The 20,168-nt window shown below is 51.3% G+C and overlaps 1 protein-coding gene across 1 annotated transcript in view; it reads left to right on the top strand.

The window, feature by feature from the left end:
- The first annotated feature begins 150 nt into the window (after positions 1-150).
- Positions 151-20,168, top strand: part of HABP2 (hyaluronan binding protein 2) — a 34,362-nt gene continuing 14,344 nt past the window's right edge. Inside the window, exons 1-2 of the mRNA XM_005874517.2 lie at positions 151-326; positions 11,652-11,688. Of these exons, the coding sequence (XP_005874579.1) occupies positions 258-326; positions 11,652-11,688 (106 nt within the window). The 5' untranslated portion in view covers positions 151-257. The remainder of the gene's footprint in view (positions 327-11,651; positions 11,689-20,168) is intronic.

The raw sequence follows: 20,168 nt of genomic DNA, 5'->3' as shown, positions 1-20,168 counted from the left end.
ATCTCAACTACTTTTTCTGGAGACTTTCTCCCAGAAAAGAAACCACCCTATGACTCAGCCCAGCCCCAAAGTGACCATGTGTTTAATCAAGATAGTTGGTTTGCAAAACATTAAACATTAAACAGTATTTGATGCCTAGTTAATAATTTGCATCCTCTTCATTTGTTCCTGAATCCTTGGAGACGGACATTTTCCCCCCGTAAAGGCATGGAAAGAAATTTAATTTAGAGAAAAACCGGAGTCCTTAAGCTGCAAAGATGTCTGCCAGAATGTCTGATCTCCGTGTCCTGCTGCTTCTGGCTCTGGTGGGAAGGACAGCCTTTGGGGTAAGTGCTCTTCTCAAATACTAGTACCTGTGGCTGAGAGACTGTGAGCTTATTAGGAAGACCAAACCAGCTGGGCCAGGAGCCATGAGAAAGCCTAGTGTTGTTGGGTCGAATGCATCCGATGACCAGAGGTGAGGCAGGCCTGGGATGGTTTTGTTGAGCAGCTCATCCCATAAAACCGTGCAAATGGCTTGATCCCTCTTGGAACTGTCCTCAAAGACAAAGACGGGGTAAGAAATTCTGCTAAGGCCATGGGTCGTGACCTGGCACAGATCAGAGACCCCTTTAAGAAGCCAAGGAGCCCAGCCGGGTATGGCTGAGTGGTTGAGCATCGACCCAGGAACCAAGAGGTCACCAGTTCGATTCCAGGTCAGGGCACATGCCTGGGTTGTAGGCTCGGTCCCCAGTGGGGGGCGTGCAGGAGGCAGCCGATCGATGATTCTCTCTCATCATTGATATTTCTATCTCTCTCTCTCCCTTCCTCTCTGAAATCAATAAAAATAAATAATAATTTTAAAAGCCAAGGAAAGCTGTAAAGTCTCTCTCTGCGCATGCTGACACGCCCAGTTTCCCAGCCCTTTGGGGGGACCCCAGGGTTAGAATCCTTGTGCTTTGGCCCTAGAGGAGAATCCTGCCGGCCGCCAGTGAGCCCGGCAACAGGTTGACTTAGATGGGCTAGATTTGGAGACAGTTGCTTTTCCCCTTACCCTGTGACCGTGACTGGAGTGATTTAAAGGTGAGCAGGGCCCACAGGGGTCGTGGTGAGCAGGGGCAGGAAGAGGGACTCGCATAGGGAACTCAAGACATTTGGGGGCAGATGACCTGTGGAGAGGCCGCTTCTGCCGCGTGCCGTTGTGGTCAGGAGTGTTAGCTGCGTCTCTGGGCGCGTGAGTGGTCGGTCAGCACAGAGAGCCTCCTGGAGTTCCAGGCTGGAGGCCTGAGGGCAGGCGGTGGAGCCAGGACTGGCATCGCAGCTTTGCCACATCCTACCTTCAGAATGTTGGGCAGGTGTGATTTCTCTGCGCCTCCGTCTCCTCTCCTGCCAACCCAGTGATAATCTCTCACAAACTCGGGGAGGGTCAGGATTGCTTGAACGAGGCGGTGCATGCGGCCTTCACTACGCGCTAGCTCTTTTCCCTGAAAATTTCCAGAAAGGACACAAGTCGTCTATAAAAATCAGAAAATGCGCCCCTTTATTGGGGGAGGGGCAGAGAACGAGCAGGTTATGGGAACTGAAATAACAACCATAACCTCTTTATCTCATTAAATACCTTTGCATTTTATTTCCCATTTTACTTCATAGGGCCTTTTCCTGCAGGAAACAGATTAAATTCCAGGTTTTCTGATTAGCATGCTTTAAAAACAAACAGCTCCCCTTTCGGCAAACGGTACTCAGAGCCTCCCTCCACTCCGTCTTAAGCTGCCAAGTGGCTCACCTCTGAGTTCATTTTCCAATGCCAACACGAGTGTGTGTGGTGTGGCCGCAGGACAAGTTGTTATCAAGCCCCCTCCATCCTTTGATGGCTCGTGGGATGTCTGGGGCCGAAACCCCGCAGAAATATCACTCAGGTCTACAGCAAAGCGGTAGAAATTATCAGAGGCCCACAGGGATCCAGAGAAAGGACCAGCTAGAAAGAATTAAATCCTAAAGTTTGCAGGCAAGGAGGCGAGTTGATGCAGTCTGTTGGAAGTTCACAAAAAGATAATGGTCCCAAAAAATCCTTTTTTTTTTTTGCAAGCCCTGGTGCATTTTTAGGGTTAGCGATGAAATGATAAGCCAATCATGGATCAAAGAGGAAATAGGAGAGAGAGCCTTCAGGCGATGAGCTTAGTCAACTCCAAGGAGAGGGCTCGGGGCTTTGGAATGTTTCTTACCCCAGATGTGAGCCAGACAGGTGGTCGGGGAGGCGGCTTGTGTTTCACAAGCCAGGACACAGACATCCAGGGGAAAGTGGCCAAGTCGCTCAGATGCTGTGGAGAGTTCAAGGCATCACGGAGGGCAAGGAGCCACCTGGCAGACAGGCTGGGCAGTCTCTCCTGCCCCACGGAGCTAAACAGAATAGCCAGCTGCGACCATGTCCTGGGAATCCTGTGTGCCAGGCTCGGTGCTCTCCAGGGACCATTCCATCTCGGGAAGGACCCTGAGACGGAGGTACTATTGCTGCTCCCACTCTACAGATAAGGCGCTGGTGGCTCGGCCTCCAGCCACAGGGCTGCGAGGTGGCTGAACGGTGGTATCCCTCTGCCTGGATAAGCTCTCTGGCCTGGACCCCAGCTACAGATGAGATTGCTTCAGGGTCATGGTCCTTCCTGGAGGGACAGGAGGCTCTTAGACCAGGGGGCTGTTTGGTGGGACTCTGCGGACCTCGGAAAATTTAAACAAAAGTGGTCATAGGCTCTGTGATTGTTACCCGGGGAACACACCTGGATCCCTCCCATGAACTCAGACCGTGCAGCACATCTCATGATGACGTCTCTGACTCATCTTTAGCATAAATGTGTATTCAAATATCTGCCATCCGAAGAGGCACAGGGCAAATATCACTACCGTGGGCACGGGGACCCATTCAGAGGGCCTTCCCTGTCTGGCCTCGATTTGGTTGTCCTTACCGGTCAGTGTTGAACACCTGTCCCCAGCACAGCCCTGTACTGTTATCCTTGTTTTATGGATGGGAAGCCCGGAGATGGTGGACTAACTTCCCAGCCAGGATTGGGACACGAATCCATCTGACTCCTGGCACATTCCAGAGGCCTGCTTGACTGTAGGGGGGTCGTATACTGCCTCTAGGGCTCAGAAACCTTTGCTTGCTGTGGTTCTTGGGGTGATTTTGGGTGCATGGACTCAGCCAGGATGGAATCTGACCTCTTTCAGGGTCAAAAGCCAGAGCTCAAGGCTTGTTGGGCCTGCCCTGCTTATCTCGATCCATCCCCAGACAGGAGAGAAGACATGGCTCGTCCTGCCCCCAACAAGGGGGTCTTCAGATTAAAATGTGTGTCTGCTCCTATTTCTGGGTTTTTTAAACCCTAGAGTTTAAACCCAGGAACTCTAGAACTTAAGAATTCCCCCTGGATCTAGAGCTGCACAAATGTTTGCCTAGCCCAGAGGTCGCAAAGCGGCAGCTCGGGGTGTGTTCTGCTCACAGCCTGAGTTTTATTTGGAAGGTAGGGGGTCAGGCTGAAGATTTCCTTTCAATGGCTTGGCAACATTTCACATAAATGTACAAATCTCTAGCCTTTCTTGAAAACCCTACATCCTAGTCTCGTGGAGTTCACATTCTCGCACGGCAGCGAGAGAAGCTACTGCTGCTATTGTTAGAAAAGTAAGCCTCCCAGGTCCCACAGGCCTCACCATTCTCTGTTGTTGACACCCTTTCTGCCTGCCTGATGCACATCACCTGCCTGTTTCTATTCAAGAGAGCAACAGACAGACAGAGACAGACAGACAGAGAGAGCCATCTTATCTGGTTGTTCAGAATCACCATGGGTGTTGAATCTTTTTTTTTCTTAACCTATCAATAATCACTTTATTTTTTAATATATATATATATATTGTTTTTATATATATATTTATTATTGTTGATAGTATTACAGATGTGCCCCTATGCCCCCCCCCCAGGTCTTCACCATCCTATTGCTCATGTCCATGGGCTATGCATATCCTATATAATAAAAGGCTAATATGCAAATTTCCCCCTCGACCGGGAGTTCGACCAGGGGCAAGGCCAGCCGGCCAACCTCCCACATCCCCTTCCTCCGCCCCCCAACTGTCCCGACCCAATCAGCCCTGATATGGGCAGGCCAGCTGGACCCCACCTGTGCACGAATTTGTGCACCGGGCCTCTAGTAAGTATATAAGTTCTTTGGTTTATCTCTTCTTGTCCCTCCACCCCCACATCAGGTATGTCAGTCTGTTCCATGCCTCCATGCTTTGGGTCTTATTTTGTTGGTCATTTCATTTTGATCGTTAGATTCCACGTATAAGTGAGATCATGTGATATTTGGCTTTCTCCAGTTGGCTTGGTGTTGAAGTATTGGGATCCATGTTGGATGGTCAGGTAACGGGTTCAGCCGCTGTTAATTCAAGTACCCAAATCTTCGTGGCCCTCAGGACAAAGAAGGCCTCAGATACGAGCACCCCTTTTCCAAGCCTCGATGCTCTAGAATGCCAGTCTCTTGCAGGTTTAGGAGACAGCCCTCCCTCTTGCTGTAACCCACAGTCTTAAGGCAAAGAGAGGGCCTGAATCGCATGGCACCTGCTTATCGATTTTTTTAAACTGATTTTAAGCACGAGCCCGACTCGTTAGCTTTGGCAGTGTAGCCTGGGACTTAGGGAAATCAGGTCGCAGAGTCGCATGTGTATCTAGGCACAGACACTGTGACATTTTAAATTCATTAGGGCTCGCTAAATGCGAACGCCATTCTGCTGTCACAGGGAAACAGCGTGGCAGAATATTCGGCAGCCAGGATTTTAAATAAAACATGCTTTTTCTTCATAATTAATATAACAAGGTTTCCCGGCTTAGGACTTGGCAAAGATCCCAGGTTTAAAAAAGAGAGGGGGTGGGGGGGTGGAGGGCTGTGTGACATGACGGTGACCCAACAAACAAGTTCCAGAAGAGTCTGTGCTGAGTGAGCTCTTCTCAGTGGCTCCACAATTTGCAAAAATATATAAATAAAAATGTAAAGAATTCCAACTCCCTGACAGCAGTGGCTACTAGTCATGATCATAGTCATAATAGCAACTAGTTATCAGCTATTATGTGCTGTGGGCTTATTATGCCCTTATAGCTTCCCAGCAGCCCCATGAGGCAGGGACCACGGCCACCGTCATTTCACAGAATGGAAACCAAGCTCCAGAGAAGTTAAAGAATCTGCTGGAGCTGGGATTCAAACCCAGGTCTGCCCGATGCCAAGTCCCATGCGTGTACCCATGCTTGTGGTGGAGGCTGCCACGCCAGGCGCTATCCATAAACAAATGAGCAGGTTCAAGGTGGTGTGAAAGGTGTCAGAGAGCAGGGGCCTGAGACTCCAGCTTCAGGCGGGAGATCAGGTTACTCCCCCCTGCAGGCTCCACCCACAGTCCCTGAAGCTTTTCTTCTCATCCCAGGCAGATCCAGTCTTCCAGATAGCTAGCCAGTTAGTTCAAGTGCTTTCCAACCTTTAATCATCCATGAATCCACCTTCAGAAATCTTGTCAAGGCCCAAACTAGTCTCTCATACTTTTGTTAAAACAGACTCATCTTTTCTCTAGCTAAATAGATGCATTTTTTAAAAGGAAACTGTCACAACTATAGATGGAAAAAAATCAAAGAAAACAAAAGGATGTCATTGAGCTCTGACTGGCTATAGCGTTCGCTCATGCTCAGAGCCTGCAGCCTGCTTTCTCCTTGGTAAAAGGGGAGACTAGCGAGAGGTAGATGATAGAAATGTACCAGCACCCCCATCCCTACCCCCGAGTCACTTTGTGATGGGATTGGAAGGGTTGACACTAAAATCGAGAAGGAAATGACTTTCTCATGTGTATTTGGATGTTATGTGACACCCTGGCCAGGAGCCACGCAAATCCGTTTGGGTGCCACCAGTGGTTCCCGTCCCACACCGTGGGTAGCACAGGCCTGAGGACAGCTTCGGGGGTGTGCTTGGTCCCCAACAGCTGCAGCCTCACTTAGCCACGGTGCAGAGTTCTCTCCTACCCAGCTGCCCTTGGGAGTAATGCAGTACTTTCCTGGTGGCCATCTGGTCTACCACCAGTTCTTCTGAGAGAGAAGGAACATCTGAGGAGGAAGGGATGGTTGGGATTAGGGTTCCAACCTTTGACTTACCAGGTGAAAGATGGTTTTGCTTTTGTTTCATTCTGGCCCCAAAGGACAGGACTAGCCCCATCTCTCCCCTCCATTGCTTCCCAGTCCTCGGAGAACATTTTCTATCAGCTAATTCCTGGAAATCATCAACTCAGACGATTAGTCTCTGCCCTTTTGTTCTGTTTTCCGGAAGGTTTAGAATTCTTAAAGGCAGAGGAAGAACCTGAATTGAAATAATCACTAGATTAAAGATAGGACAACATAGATTAGACCCCAATGCCCTTCACATCTAAGGAGATGACACTGTTAATCAGTAAGACTCAGGATCCTTCTCTCTTGGCCCCTCCCCACTGACCACCCTTAGCCTACAAGACACCAGACCTTGACACAGGCTCTCTGGTGGCCAGGAGGCAGCTGACATTGCTGAGGGCCTGCTCCTAACTGGGAAAGGCCTGAGTCCTGAGCCATGGATCCACTGAGAAAGCCCAAGTGGACCAGCAGCTGGACCTAAAGGGGTTCTCTCTGAATCCATGGCAAAGCCTCTACCTTTCCATGTGTGCGAAGCAGCTGTGTGCAGCTCTCCCAGAGGAGCTAGGGCCAATGGACCACATGCTGCTTTAGCCCTGTTGAGACTTGGGACGGTCGTGGTGGAAGAAGTGGGCAGCGGCTTGCCTGCCTTTCAATCTGGGTGGAGAGGCTTGTTGAGGGGTGGACTGGCTGGGGCTCCCCAGCTTTCACTGGCACCTCAAGGCCCTCTCCGTGTCCAGCCAGGCCCAGGCTCCTCTGGACAGGCCTTTCACAAAGCTTTCAAAGAACAGGGGCCCAGTCTCTTACCCTCGCTCAATACCCTGTCTCTTAGGGTTAGGGAGCTCTTCTGTTTCTTTCTCCTCCATCCTTTCGTTACGACAGGGGCACACTATGATTCCCTCAGCAACGGAGGTTACGAGTGAAGGCTCTGGTATAAACCTGGCTCCATTTGATCTGGGCTCCAGCATCTATTAGCTGAGTTCCTTTGACCAACTCAATCTCTGCTAACTTGTTTCTTTCTTTCTCTCTTTCTTTCTTTCTTTCTTTCTTTCTTTCTTTCTTTCTTTCTTTCTTTCTTTCTTTCTTTCCTTTTTAATCCTCACCTGAGGATATATTTCCATTGATCTTTTAAAGAGAGTGCAAGAGAGAGGCCAAGGCATCACGGGGGGCAAGGAGCCACTTAGCAGATGGGCTGGGCATCTGATCTACCACCAGTAGATCAGAACGCTCCCACTATCAATCTGCCATCCCGGCCAAGACAGACAGAAACATCAATTGGTTGCCTTCTGCATGCGTCCCAACCAGGGCCCAGGCCAGGGAGGAGCCTGTAACCAAGGTATGTGCCCTTGACTGGAATCGAACCCAGGACCTTTGGATCCACAGGCCGATGATCTGAGCCAAACTGGCTAGGGCCGTTTTCTGACCTCTAAAATGGACATAATCGCCGTGCCTCAGTGATCAGTATTGTGTGCAATCAGTGAGACAGAACGCATGTGAAACATCTAGCACAGTCCTTGGCACACGTCAGCTCTTAGTCCAAGTGAGATCATAGTTGTCTCCTCCTCCTCCTCCTCCTTCCCCTCCTCCCCCTCCTCCTCCTCCTCTTCCTTCGTGTTGCTCTTCTTCATCGGATTTGCAAGTCCCAGGAGTAAGACTTCTATCATTTACTTCCTTGTCTCTGTGTGGGAAAACTGAACAGAATAATGGAATGAAAGAAGACAAATATTGCATCTATTCATTCCCCCCACCCGCCCCCACCATCACCCAGGTCAGTTTCAGGATCCAGATCCAGGGCATAAATAACTGGCTATTGACCTGACCTTTCCCATACGGTTCCCCCAGTATCCGGCCCGGTGCTTGCACTGCCAGTTTCCACATTTCACCATAGCCTCTCTCTTCACGGTGGACCTGTGATTCACAAAATGAGCGGGCCTCTTCGGATCCCTGGGACCCCCTGACCTGCAGCCAGGCTGCACAGCTGGGCGGCAGCTGCTTCAGACTCCCTGAGAGCCGTGGGATCTGAAGCCCCCACCCCACCCCAGTCCAGGAAGGTCCAGCTGGGCTTTCTTTTTGTTTGGTTTCCCTCAGCTCCAGTCCAGTGCCAGCTCCTGGGAAGGGCACGTCTGCCACCTGCTGGCCATGGGCAGCACAGCACCTGACTGTCCCTCAGGCTCCAGTTTAGAACTAAGATGTGGAGCTCTGCCTGGCCCAGGTACAGGTCTGGGAGGCCCTTTCCAGGGGAAGAACGCTCCCTAAAGTGCTCCCTCGGGTCCCGCCCACATCTCAGCACTGCTGGTAGCCAGGCTTGGCCCACACTATTCAACAAAATAGGAGAATTCAAGGGGATATCTGTCTCCGAAGGGCTGACAGGTAGAGAGGGTGGGCCCTGCCCTCCAGACAAGCTGGATGGTGGGAAGATGGGGTCGGGGGGGTGGGTTGGGGCAGGACCCGGACCAAGGCAGAGCTGACTGGCTGTGACAGGGTGAGAGTGATGGGGGGCAGCATACATTCGTCCTCGGGGTCCTCTCTTGCCCTGACACTCGAGCCCAGAGGTGTCAACTCCAGATGCTCCCCGTGCAAGCACCCCAGGACCAGGACCACCCTCGAGACCTGACCCTGCTCTTCCTCTGCCAAGCCTCCCACTATCAATCTGCCACCCCGGCCAAGCAAACCACCCCCTCCCTTGTCTCATCTCCTGAAGCAACAGGGCTGTGGGGCTGGGAGGCAATCACACAGACACAGTCTAGGCAACAAAGGGCCTCTCTTCCTTTTTCGCCTTCCTTTCCCCTCCCCAACCTTTTATTTTGTAATTTTTCAAAACTCCAGAAAAGTGGCAAGACTCATGCAATGAATATCCTTCGCCCAGATAGAATCAGCGATGAACATTTTGCTACGTTGCTTTCTTTCTTGCTCTCTCGTGTATGACTCTATGTGTTTGGTGTGCCGAGTCCTTTGCAGCTAAATGGCAGACAGCACCCTCAATACTTCAGCATCTCCTAAGCACAAGAACATTTTCCCACAGAACCACAATGCCCTTATCACTCTCAAGAAATTCAACATGGAGACAATGATACTATCTCATAGAAGTCTATACTCAAATTTCCCAATTGTTCCAAGAATGTCCTTTCTAGCTGTTTTTAAAGCTCTCGGATGCAACCAAGGGTCACTCACTGCATTTCGGTGCTGTGTCTCTTTAGTCTCATTTAGTGAAGAGCAGTCTTCCCATCCTTTTGTGTTAGGCGGCGTTGGCATTTTTGCAGAGTCCAGGCGAGCCGCTCCGTAGCAAGCCCGCCACCCAGACCTGCATGTTCCCTGCGAGTACATGCAGGACAGACATGTTCCCTGTGAGTACATGCAGGACAGGCATGTTCCCTGCGAGTACATGCAGGACAGACATGTTCCCTGTGAGTACATGCAGGACAGGCATGTTCCCTGCGAGTACATGCAGGACAGACATGTTCCCTGTGAGTACATGCAGGACAGGCATGTTCCCTGCGAGTACATGCAGGACAGACATGTTCCCTGTGAGTACATGCAGGACAGGCATGTTCCCTGCGAGTACATGCAGGACAGACATGTTCCCTGTGAGTACATGCAGGACAGGCATGTTCCCTGCGAGTACATGCAGGACAGACATGTTCCCTGTGAGTACATGCAGGACAGGCATGTTCCCTGCGAGTACATGCAGGACAGACATGTTCCCTGTGAGTACATGCAGGACAGGCATGTTCCCTGCGAGTACATGCAGGACAGACATGTTCCCTGTGAGTACATGCAGGACAGGCATGTTCCCTGCGAGTACATGCAGGACAGACATGTTCCCTGTGAGTACATGCAGGACAGGCATGTTCCCTGCGAGTACATGCAGGACAGACATGTTCCCTGTGAGTACATGCAGGACAGGCATGTTCCCTGCGAGTACATGCAGGACAGACATGTTCCCTGTGAGTACATGCAGGACAGGCATGTTCCCTGCGAGTACATGCAGGACAGACATGTTCCCTGTGAGTACATGCAGGACAGGCATGTTCCCTGCGAGTACATGCAGGACAGACATGTTCCCTGTGAGTACATGCAGGACAGGCATGTTCCCTGCGAGTACATGCAGGACAGACATGTTCCCTGTGAGTACATGCAGGACAGGCATGTTCCCTGCGAGTACATGCAGGACAGACATGTTCCCTGTGAGTACATGCAGGACAGGCATGTTCCCTGCGAGTACATGCAGGACAGACATGTTCCCTGTGAGTACATGCAGGACAGGCATGTTCCCTGCGAGTACATGCAGGACAGACATGTTCCCTGTGAGTACATGCAGGACAGGCATGTTCCCTGCGAGTACATGCAGGACAGACATGTTCCCTGTGAGTACATGCAGGACAGATGTGTTCCCTGTGAGTACATGCAGGACAGGCATGTTCCCTGCAAGTACATGCAGGACAGACATGTTCCCTGTGAGTACATGCAGGACAGACGTGTTCCCTGCAAGTACATGCAGGACAGATGTGTTCCCTGCAAGTACATGCAGGACAGGCATTGCTGCCAAGGGTGCTGCTTGCTGATGTCCCGCCCTCGGTACATCGTGTTGGGATGCATTCCTTCTTTTTACCTTTCTTTCCTAATTTAGCATCTGCCTCGTCATGCAGGACAGACGTGTTCCCTGCGAGTACATGCAGGACAGACGTGTTCCCTGCGAGTACATGCAGGACAGGCATGTTCCCTGCAAGTAGATGCAGGACAGGCGTGGTCCCTGTGAGTAGATGCAGGACAGGCACTGCTGCCAAGGGTGCTGCTTGCTGATGTCCCGCCCTCGGTACATCGTGTTGGGATGCGTTCCTTCTTTTTACCTTTCCTAATTTAGCATCTGCCTCGTTCCCCAAATGGGTAAGGAAGCCTACAGTAAAACAGAACTAAAAATAAAGCTAGAACTGGTGCTGCCTAGATAGACGTAGGCAGCCGGAAGGTGCATCGCGGTGACCAGCTTTCTGGCCACCAGGGCCCAAAAGGAAACGTATTGGGCGACAGACCTCTCATTTTCCAAGTTGGAAGTCAGCAAACGTTGTCTGTAAAGTGCCAGACAAATATATGGTGCTATACTGTCTCCGTCACAACTCCCCTCCATGGCAGCACAAAAGCAGCCATTAGCACCATGTCAGCAAATGGGCATGGCGTGTTCCAATAAAACTTTATTTATGAAACCACAACTGCAGGGTCTGGCCCAAGGGCTCTTGTTATTAACCCTTGATTTATGTGAAAAGAAATATCCCAGCGACTAAATGAGGAAAGCTTTCTTTTCCCGATAAGTACTGCATTCTAAGAGGAACTGTTGATCTCATCCTTTACCCAACACAAACTCTTTGAGGAATGCCATGTGCCAGCACTGCGCTGGGTACGGGTACGTGTGAGGAAGCAGGCAAGCGCCTGGCCTTGCTGGAGGGCGTGTCAGCGGCTCAGTGACTCACTCACCTGGCTCTGTCTGTGTCGTTTTGTTTTCCAGTTTTCTCTGATGTCCCTGTTCCCAGACCTGGACCCAGGTGAGTGTGCCCATTGCCGGGGGCTCCCCCCCACCCCCACCCCCACCGGCTGGCTCTGGGATGGGGGAAGGGCAACCAGGCACGGGAGTGTAGGCACAACCTCAGAGTTCAAATGGTCCAGAGGCATCGCAGACTCCTTTGAGGATTTTCCCGGAAAAATACATTCCCAGGTGTTTGTATGGCCACACACACACACAGTGCTTTACCTGATTTCGAGTTGCCCATGGACACCCCTGATGCCCAGTCTCAGGACCCCAAGGGACAAATTGCTGATGCTGTTAAACCCCTTCATTTTACAGAGCAGGACACTGAGGCCCAGAGAGGGGAAGCAACTTGCCCCAGGTCACCCAGCCCTTTGGTGTCTGAGATGAGGTGACAGGTACAAGACAAAGTCAGGGTGTCATCGAGCAATGACTGGCTCCGGGGTGGAGGGGCGGCCCTATGCCACCCCCACTCACTTCGCCCCCTGAGGTGGGAAGCCAGCACCTCTATGCTGAGAGGAGGGTGTCAGTGCCACGCAGGGAGCCCCAGGCTGACCTACCCCTGGCGATAGCTCTCCAGTGTCCCCACCTGGTCTCTCTCCTCGAGATTTGATGCGTCCACTCCCCAGCGAGTCTCTTTCACTCAGCCTCACCCTCTCGCCTTCTCCCTTCCCCATCCCCTGTGCCTGGTCTCTGGCCCTGGGTCCGAACCCCCTTCTGGAGACTGCAATCACGTCTAAACTTTGGATTTATTTGGAGCCAAGATGCCAATCCCTGGACCAAATTGGTACAACAGTCAATCTTCTTCCTCAGCAAAGCCTGGGATGGGCAGGCAGGCTGTGCCGCTCCAGGAGATGGATGCCTGGCCTTTGTCCTGCCCTCCTGCTCAGGAAATGTGTGTGGAATTGCACAGGAACGTATGTGAGCGTGCTTGTGGGTTTCTAAGAAGATCTGGGTCTTTCCCCAAAGCAAAGGAGAATGCCCAAGCCAACATATAATTCAGTTCCTTGGGGGCCCCTGTTTCGGAGAGTTCCCCCAGCTGGCCACACCAGCATCCACACGTGGACTCCGGGGAGGGTCCAAAGCCACAAGCTGCCCCCTCCCCGGCCTTCAGCACTAACTGCTCAGGCACCTGCGAGGGGCTGCTCTGGTCTGGGTGTCTGAGAGACAGAACGGCAGGACTGTGGGTCACCCAGTGATGAAACAGGGGCATGAAAGTCTCCAGGGACCGCACTCCCTTCAAGTGTTTGAAAAGCAGCCCCACCCCTCATCCATGAGGTGGACACCGTGGGAATTAAGAGGTGTCTTGGCCTCATGACACGTGACTGCCATCTGCCGGAAAGTTGTAAATGACATACGTCTACAATGACCGTGAGCTCATGATGCCCTGGATTGTGCAGTGAACAACAGGGACAACTGGGAGCCGTGGCCCTACTGAGCAGAGATCACAGAAAAGGGAGTGGATTCATTCACGGTGTCCACACAACTCTAATTAAAAAGGGTGGAGTCGATAGGGGCAGATTTGTCAGAGTTGTCCAGAAATCTGAATAGGCTGTTGGGCTCTTGAGAGGTAGTGAGCGCCCCATCACTGGTGGTATTTAAGCACGGTCTACAGAACAACTTAGCCGGGAGTGGAGAGTGTGGGGTTTAACATCCCGAGGTTCTGGGCTCGGTAAGAACTCTGCCAGTAGCTTCTGGCAGGTGGGTGAGTAGAGGAAGGAACCATGGGGCACGCCACCCCTGGGCCTCTGAGTTCATCTCGAGGTGTCTGTGAGCCTCCGGCCATGGAGCGGGGTGAGGTGCAGGGCTGAGTCTTGCTGCAAAGGGCAGCTTAGGTTTTAAAGTCACCCCTGTTGGTGTCTGAGTTCATTTCATAGTGGTTGTGCTTTGCTGCCCCCTCCCCGGCCTTCAGCACTAACTGCTCAGGCACCTGCGAGGGGCTGCTCTGGTCTGGGTGTCTGAGAGACAGAACGGCAGGACTGTGGGTCACCCAGTGATGAAACAGGGGCATGAAAGTCTCCAGGGACCGCACTCCCTTCAAGTGTTTGAAAAGCAGTCCCACCCCTCATCCATGAGGTGGACACCGTGGGAATTAAGAGGTGTCTTGGCCTCATGACACGTGACTGCCATCTGCCGGAAAGTTGTAAATGACATACGTCTACAATGACCGTGAGCTCATGATGCCCTGGATTGTGCAGTGAACAACAGGGACAACTGGGAGCCGTGGCCCTACTGAGCAGAGATCACAGAAAAGGGAGTGGATTCATTCACGGTGTCCACACAACTCTAATTAAACAGGAGTCGATAGGGGCAGATTTGACCTGCAAACAGGAAGAACATCCTCACCGTCAGAGTTGTCCAGAAATCTGAATAGGCTGTTGGGCTCTTGAGAGGTAGTGAGCTCCCCATCACTGGTGGTATTTAAGCACGGGCTACAGAACAACTTAGCCAGGAGTGGAGAGTGTGGGGTTTAACATCCCGAGGTTCTGGGCTCGGTAAGAACTCTGCCAGTAGCTTCTGGCAGGTGGGCGAGTAGAGGAAGGGACGGTGGGACACGCCACTCCTGGGCTTTTGAGTCCATCTCGAGGTGTCTGTGAGCCTCCGGCCGTGGAGCGGGGTGAGGTGCAGGGCTGAGTCTTGCTGCAAAGGGCAGCTTAGGTTTTAAAGTCACCCCTGTTGGTGTCTGAGTTCATTTCACAGGGGGGTTGTGCTTTGATGAAATCTGTCAGGGCCCAGCAGGCTTTGGACCACAGCGTGGCCCGGGAAACGCGGTCTCCTGTCCACAGGCAAGCTGTTTCTTCCGTTGATCTTGTTGCAGACAGTGCATGGGGAGGGTCTTGCTGGAGGAGAAGGTGCCCACGCCACGGTCCCCAGTGGGTGGCAGAGGAGGTGGCCATCAAACGGCACAGGCTCTGCCCATCTCCCCAAAGCAGGTGACGCGACAGCCAACAGGCCTGCGGAAATGCCTCTTCAAAGCTGGCTTGGCTCTGCCCAGCAACACAGGCTGAGCCCATCCATCAGCTGTCCCGCCGCCTGCCAGGGAGGGTCTCCGCTGGGCTCGCCCTGTCAGCCGGATTGGAAGCGTCAAATGCAGACGGACAGGGCTGGGGCTTGGGGGAGGCCCTGGGAGGAACCGGCTGTGCCATGGTGATGGATGACGCCAACAGGGACGGCATTCCGGGGATTTTTATTCCGTTCCACACATCTGGCAAGCTCTTTAACCGGAGCAGCTGCAAAGCCTCCGTCACAGCGACTCCGGAGTTTTTCCGAGAGACCTTGGGTCTGGACCATGGTGATCCGGGCCGAGGGACCAGGAGCCTGGGTTAAAGAACATTTTCCAGTGCGTGTTACTTCCTGGAAGCCAAACCCATGGGGTTTCATGAAACATAAACCCTGAAGGCTTAGAAAAAACACCCCCAGACTTGGAGTTGGGTAGACTTGGTTTCAGATGCCACCTCCTTCCGCCTGAGGTTTTCCTCTTCTGCAAAATAGCAGTAATAATACCGCTGCCGCGGGTTTATCTTAAGGTTAAATAAGACGGTGGGCAGCACATTGATCTGGGATAGTGCCTGAGACATAGAAAATAGTCGATACAGGATGACCTCTAGTTAGGACGATTCAGGTTAACGCAGGAAGCTCTCGCTCTTCTCCCTGATACACTCTAGACACAGGCTCTGAACAATAGACAAATCCACAGGGATTTCTTTTTATACCTAATGTAATGTGCTTCTGACAGCTGCTGCATTCTCCCCCAGAGCTCTCCCCTTTTCTACAGCCCAGAGAAAGTCTCAAGTAATCTGTATTTGAACCTGGACTGTGTTTCTACAATCCACCAATGGAGCCAAATTTCATGTTAGGCTGCAATCCCTCTCTACCTAGGAAAGTACTTGGACAAGTTTCTAGACTCCTACAGAGCTCAACAGGCATTCTTCCCACCAAACACCTGACTCAAATCTCACATAGTTTCTCTCCTAAACTCCCCGTTTACTCTGCTCCAAGCATACGCCATCTTTGCTGGTACAGCTGTGTGCCCGCTGTGTGCAGGCCAAGAGAAGGAAGGGCTTAGTCACAGAGGGAAAAATTAATCTGTCAAACACACACATTAAGTGCACATAGGGCTCTGTGCTGGGCATGGTGGGGTAGAAAGAAAAATAGGGTTGGCCCTGCTCTTAAGAAACCCACAACCGACCGAGTTGGAGGAAACACATTGATAGAAGGAGTTAAATAGGAACCATAAGAGAGAAGGGCCATCTGAGATCTGGCCCTGAAACTTAACCTCTGCAGCCACCGGGGCCACTGAGGAATGTTCTAGCATCTAACATTCTAATCGCACTGGCAACCCAATACCAATCAAGCCCTGGGTGTCCGTTTGTTATGACTCCCCCAGACTTGGTGGTTTTGACCATCAACAATGTATGTAGATCTTAATTCTTCAGGTTGGCAATGTAGATTGGGCTTAGCCATGCCATTCTTCTGGTCTGGACCAGGCTGAGCTGGTGGATGAGCTGGGCTTCCTCACATGTCCGAGGCCTTGGCTGGGACCACTGGACCTGCTGCTGCCCCTCATGTCCTCTCATCTGCCTGTAGAACAGGCCACACTTGTTCACGTGCAGTCACAGAGGTCCATGGGGGTGGGGGGGGTGGCGCACACAAGGCTTCTTAACCTCTGCAGCCACCGGGGCCACTGAGGAATGTTCTAGCATCTAACATTCTAATCGCACTGGCAACCCAATACCAATCAAGCCCTGGGTGTCCGTTTGTTATGACTCCCCCAGACTTGGTGGTTTTGACCATCAACAATGTATGTAGATCTTAATTCTTCAGGTTGGCAATGTAGATTGGGCTTAGCCATGCCATTCTTCTGGTCTGGACCAGGCTGAGCTGGTGGATGGGCTGGGCTTCCTCACATGTCTGAGGCCGTGGCTGGGACCACTGGACCTGCTGCTGCCCCTCATGCCCTCTCATCTGCCTGTAGAACAGGCCACACTTGTTCACATGCAGTCACAGGGGTCCATGGTGGGGAGGGGTGGCGCACATAAAGCTTCCTGAGGCCCAGGCATGCTTTCACCACATGCTATAGGCCAAAGCAAGTCCCAAGGGCAGCCCAGATCCAAGGGCCTGGGAAATGGGCTTTATCTTTTGGTGGGAGGAGCTTTGAAGTCACATGGCACAAGGTGTGGCTACAGGGAAGGGTGGGAGCCAGGGCCATGTTTTCCATCAGATTGGCTTTGACCACACCAGAGGGCCAATGTGGAACTGAGGCTCCCAGGCCTGAGCTTGGCCACATCTGGCTTCCCTACCTCTGCGCTACCCTTTCATCTCCTTCCTTGGCCGATTTTCTTCCCCCGCCAACCCAGACAAGACGCTCCTTTGATGGAGGCCACATCCCCTCTTATTTGTACTACTTACTCCCCACTGTTCCCAAGGCCTTCCTGCACCTGGCATAATACTTGGCCCGTTGTAGGTGTACAATGCACATTTTTTACCTAGGCAATGGGATAGAAGAGACAAAATAAGCTTTTTATCAAACATGTTTTATTAAATATGTTCTTATTGATTTTAGAGAGAGAGGAAGGGAGAGGGATAGAAATATTAACGAGAGAGAAATACCGATCAACTGTCTCTTCCACACCCCCTACTGGGGATCAAGCCCAAAACCCAGGGATGTGCCCCAACTGTGGGTCAAATATGTGAACTCTTGCTTCATGGGTCAATGCTCAACCACTGAGCCACACTGGCTGGGCCAAGATAAGCTTTAAGTTTGGAGGTAAAGACTCCTCCCCAGTGATGCTGCAGCCCACCCCAAGTGGGGAGGATCTTAGCACCCTTTGCACAGCACCCAGCTCTGCGGCCTCTGTCCACCTTTACCCAGGGCCTGGGCCCTGGAGAATAGCAGGAGCATAATTCAAAGCTTACCTGGTTTATTCCCTCCTTAGCTTCCCTGAGCGATGAGCAGACCTTGTTCCTAGGGTTGGATTCAAGTCAAAATCGTCCAGCAGACACTTCATCCTTCCCCCGTCCCCCAGAGAAGTTGCTCCATTCCATCCATGTGAAACTCTCTTCTCCTAATATCTGCAAAGGGGTGGATTCTGAGTGGCCTCACCAAGATTAGCCCGTCTGACCCTCCACCCGAGGGAGTGATGGGAGAAATGACAGGAGCAATGGGAGGCGCTTATCTATAAACACCTGTTAGAAAAACAAAAATGCATTCTCCAAAGCAAAAAAGAAAGAGATGATGCAATACCTCATTATCAGACCCCATTGTCTCTCCCAAATGTCAGCTGGAAAGCTTTTATGTCAAACTCAGAAAAACATTTTTTTCCCCTCACTTTCTCTCAGGCTTTATCCAACTAGATGGAAAGAAACTTTATTTGCTCCAGGAAGACAATGGCCTTATCTTCAACCCAGATCCTCATCCCTGGAAGGTGGCCTCCTCTGGGAGCATTCTCAGAGTGGGGAAAGGCAGTTCGGGAGAAATAATGAGCAAGCAAAGGGAGTCTCGACTTGACACTGTGATAAATGAGGTGAAACTCTGGCAAGGAACCAGAGTTGGCAGATTCAAAAAGGAAATAAAAAGATAGTACCATTTTAATGGGAAATATAAAACAGCCATTGTGCAAAAGTCGATTTTTCAAAAGCCAGGGAGATAAAGACTCGAAGGGGATGACTGAGAGATGAGTGAGGTAATGCGATGGATAACCGGGCCTGGGTAAAGTGCGGTCCTCGGAGCCATCAGCTGGCTCGGTGGGAGCGCCTTTTCAAGTTGGCTATCTGCATCTGCGCTGGCCTCATTATCATATGCATCTCTGGACGGCTTCCGTACGGCTTCTGCCTGCCATGCTCCTGCCAGCTGGAGCCAGCCAAGTCCATGGTGTACAATGCACGTGTTTTTAATCTAGACAATGGGATTAAGTGCCAACGGAAGAGAAAGGACGAAATAAGCTTTAAGTTCAGAGGTGAAGCGACCCTCCCAGGGGATGCACCCACAAAGCACCTTCAGCACATGCTGCAGCCCACCCCAAATGGAAAGAGTCTTAGTGCCCCTCTTGCTCAGCCCCCCAGCTGCTTGGCCTCTGCAAACTTTCTGCAAACCCCAGACTTCTCTCTGTGAGCCACAGAGCTCCCGGCATCTCCCAAGGCCCCACGTCAATGAGCTTGAGTCCAGCCTGTCACACACTTGCTCTTCCCAGTGGACTGGCCCAGCGTGAGGTTTGCACCTTGGGAAACGCCATACACGGCCCTGCCTTTCAGTGCGCAGGATCCATGAACCTTCTCAAGGTTGTCGTTGGGTGATTCCTAATTAGCAGGCTGGCTATTCCATGGGGATGGCTTTTCCCAAGGGCAAGTGTAGAGGTACCTGAGGCCTGTACGAGGCCAAACTGAAGCAGCCAAGGGTTCAATTTAGGGGTTCTATTGAGATAAACTGTCTTAATTTATATCCTGCTGTTTATTAGCTATGTGACCTTGGGCAAGTTACTTAACCTCTTTCAGCCTTGGGTTTCTCGCGGCTAAAGCGGAGATAATAACCTAAAATGGAGATAATAACGTATCTGAATTTTTATGAGGATGAAATCGAAGGTTCATGTAAAATGCTTAGTCCAGGGCCTGGTACACAGTAAAGGCTCAGTGAACATTAGCTGTTGTGATGACTCTCTAGACACAACTCGGGAGAGTTTGATGCTGTGACCAAGAGGACAGTATAGTTCCTTTGACTTCATTAAGCTCAGGTGACTAATAAAGTTCCATCAAGAAATTTCATTCACAGAACCATCCAATGGGGCACTCAAGTGCCATTGGCTTTGACCCTGGGCAGATCTTACACAGGACCTTGGAGACCTTTCAGGCTCCAATCACCTTCATGCTGCTTCCGGATGAGAACACGCACCTTGGGAAACGCCATACACGGCCCTGCCTTTCAGTGCGCAGGATCCATGAACCTTCTCAAGGTTGTCGTTGGGTGATTCCTAATTAGCAGGCTGGCTATTCCATGGGGATGGCTTTTCCCAAGGGCAAGTGTAGAGGTACCTGAGGCCTGTACGAGGCCAAACTGAAGCAGCCAAGGGTTCAATTTAGGGGTTCTATTGAGATAAACTGTCTTAATTTATATCCTGCTGTTTATTAGCTATGTGACCTTGGGCAAGTTATTTAACCTCTTTCAGCCTTGCGTTTCTCAACCTAAAATGGAGATAATAACATATCTGAATTTTTATGAGGATGGAATCGAAGGTTCATGTAAAATGCTTAGTCCAGGGCCTGGTACACAGTAAAGGCTCAATGAACATTAGCTGTTGTGATGACTCTCTAGATACAACTCAGGAGAGTTTGATGCTGTGACCATGAAGACTAGTTCCTTTGACTTCATTAAGCTCAGGTGACTAATAAAGTCCCATCACAGAACCATCCAATGGGGCACTCAAGTGCCATTGGCTTTGACCCTGGGCAGATCTTACACAGGACCTTGGAGACCTTTCAGGCTCCAATCACCTTCATGCTGCTTCC

Source organism: Myotis brandtii, unplaced genomic scaffold, assembly GCF_000412655.1.
Source record: "Myotis brandtii unplaced genomic scaffold, ASM41265v1 scaffold441, whole genome shotgun sequence".
Classification (NCBI taxonomy): domain Eukaryota; kingdom Metazoa; phylum Chordata; class Mammalia; order Chiroptera; family Vespertilionidae; genus Myotis; species Myotis brandtii.
Note: the sequence above shows the minus strand (reverse complement) of the source record. Positions and strands in the feature narration are given on the sequence as shown.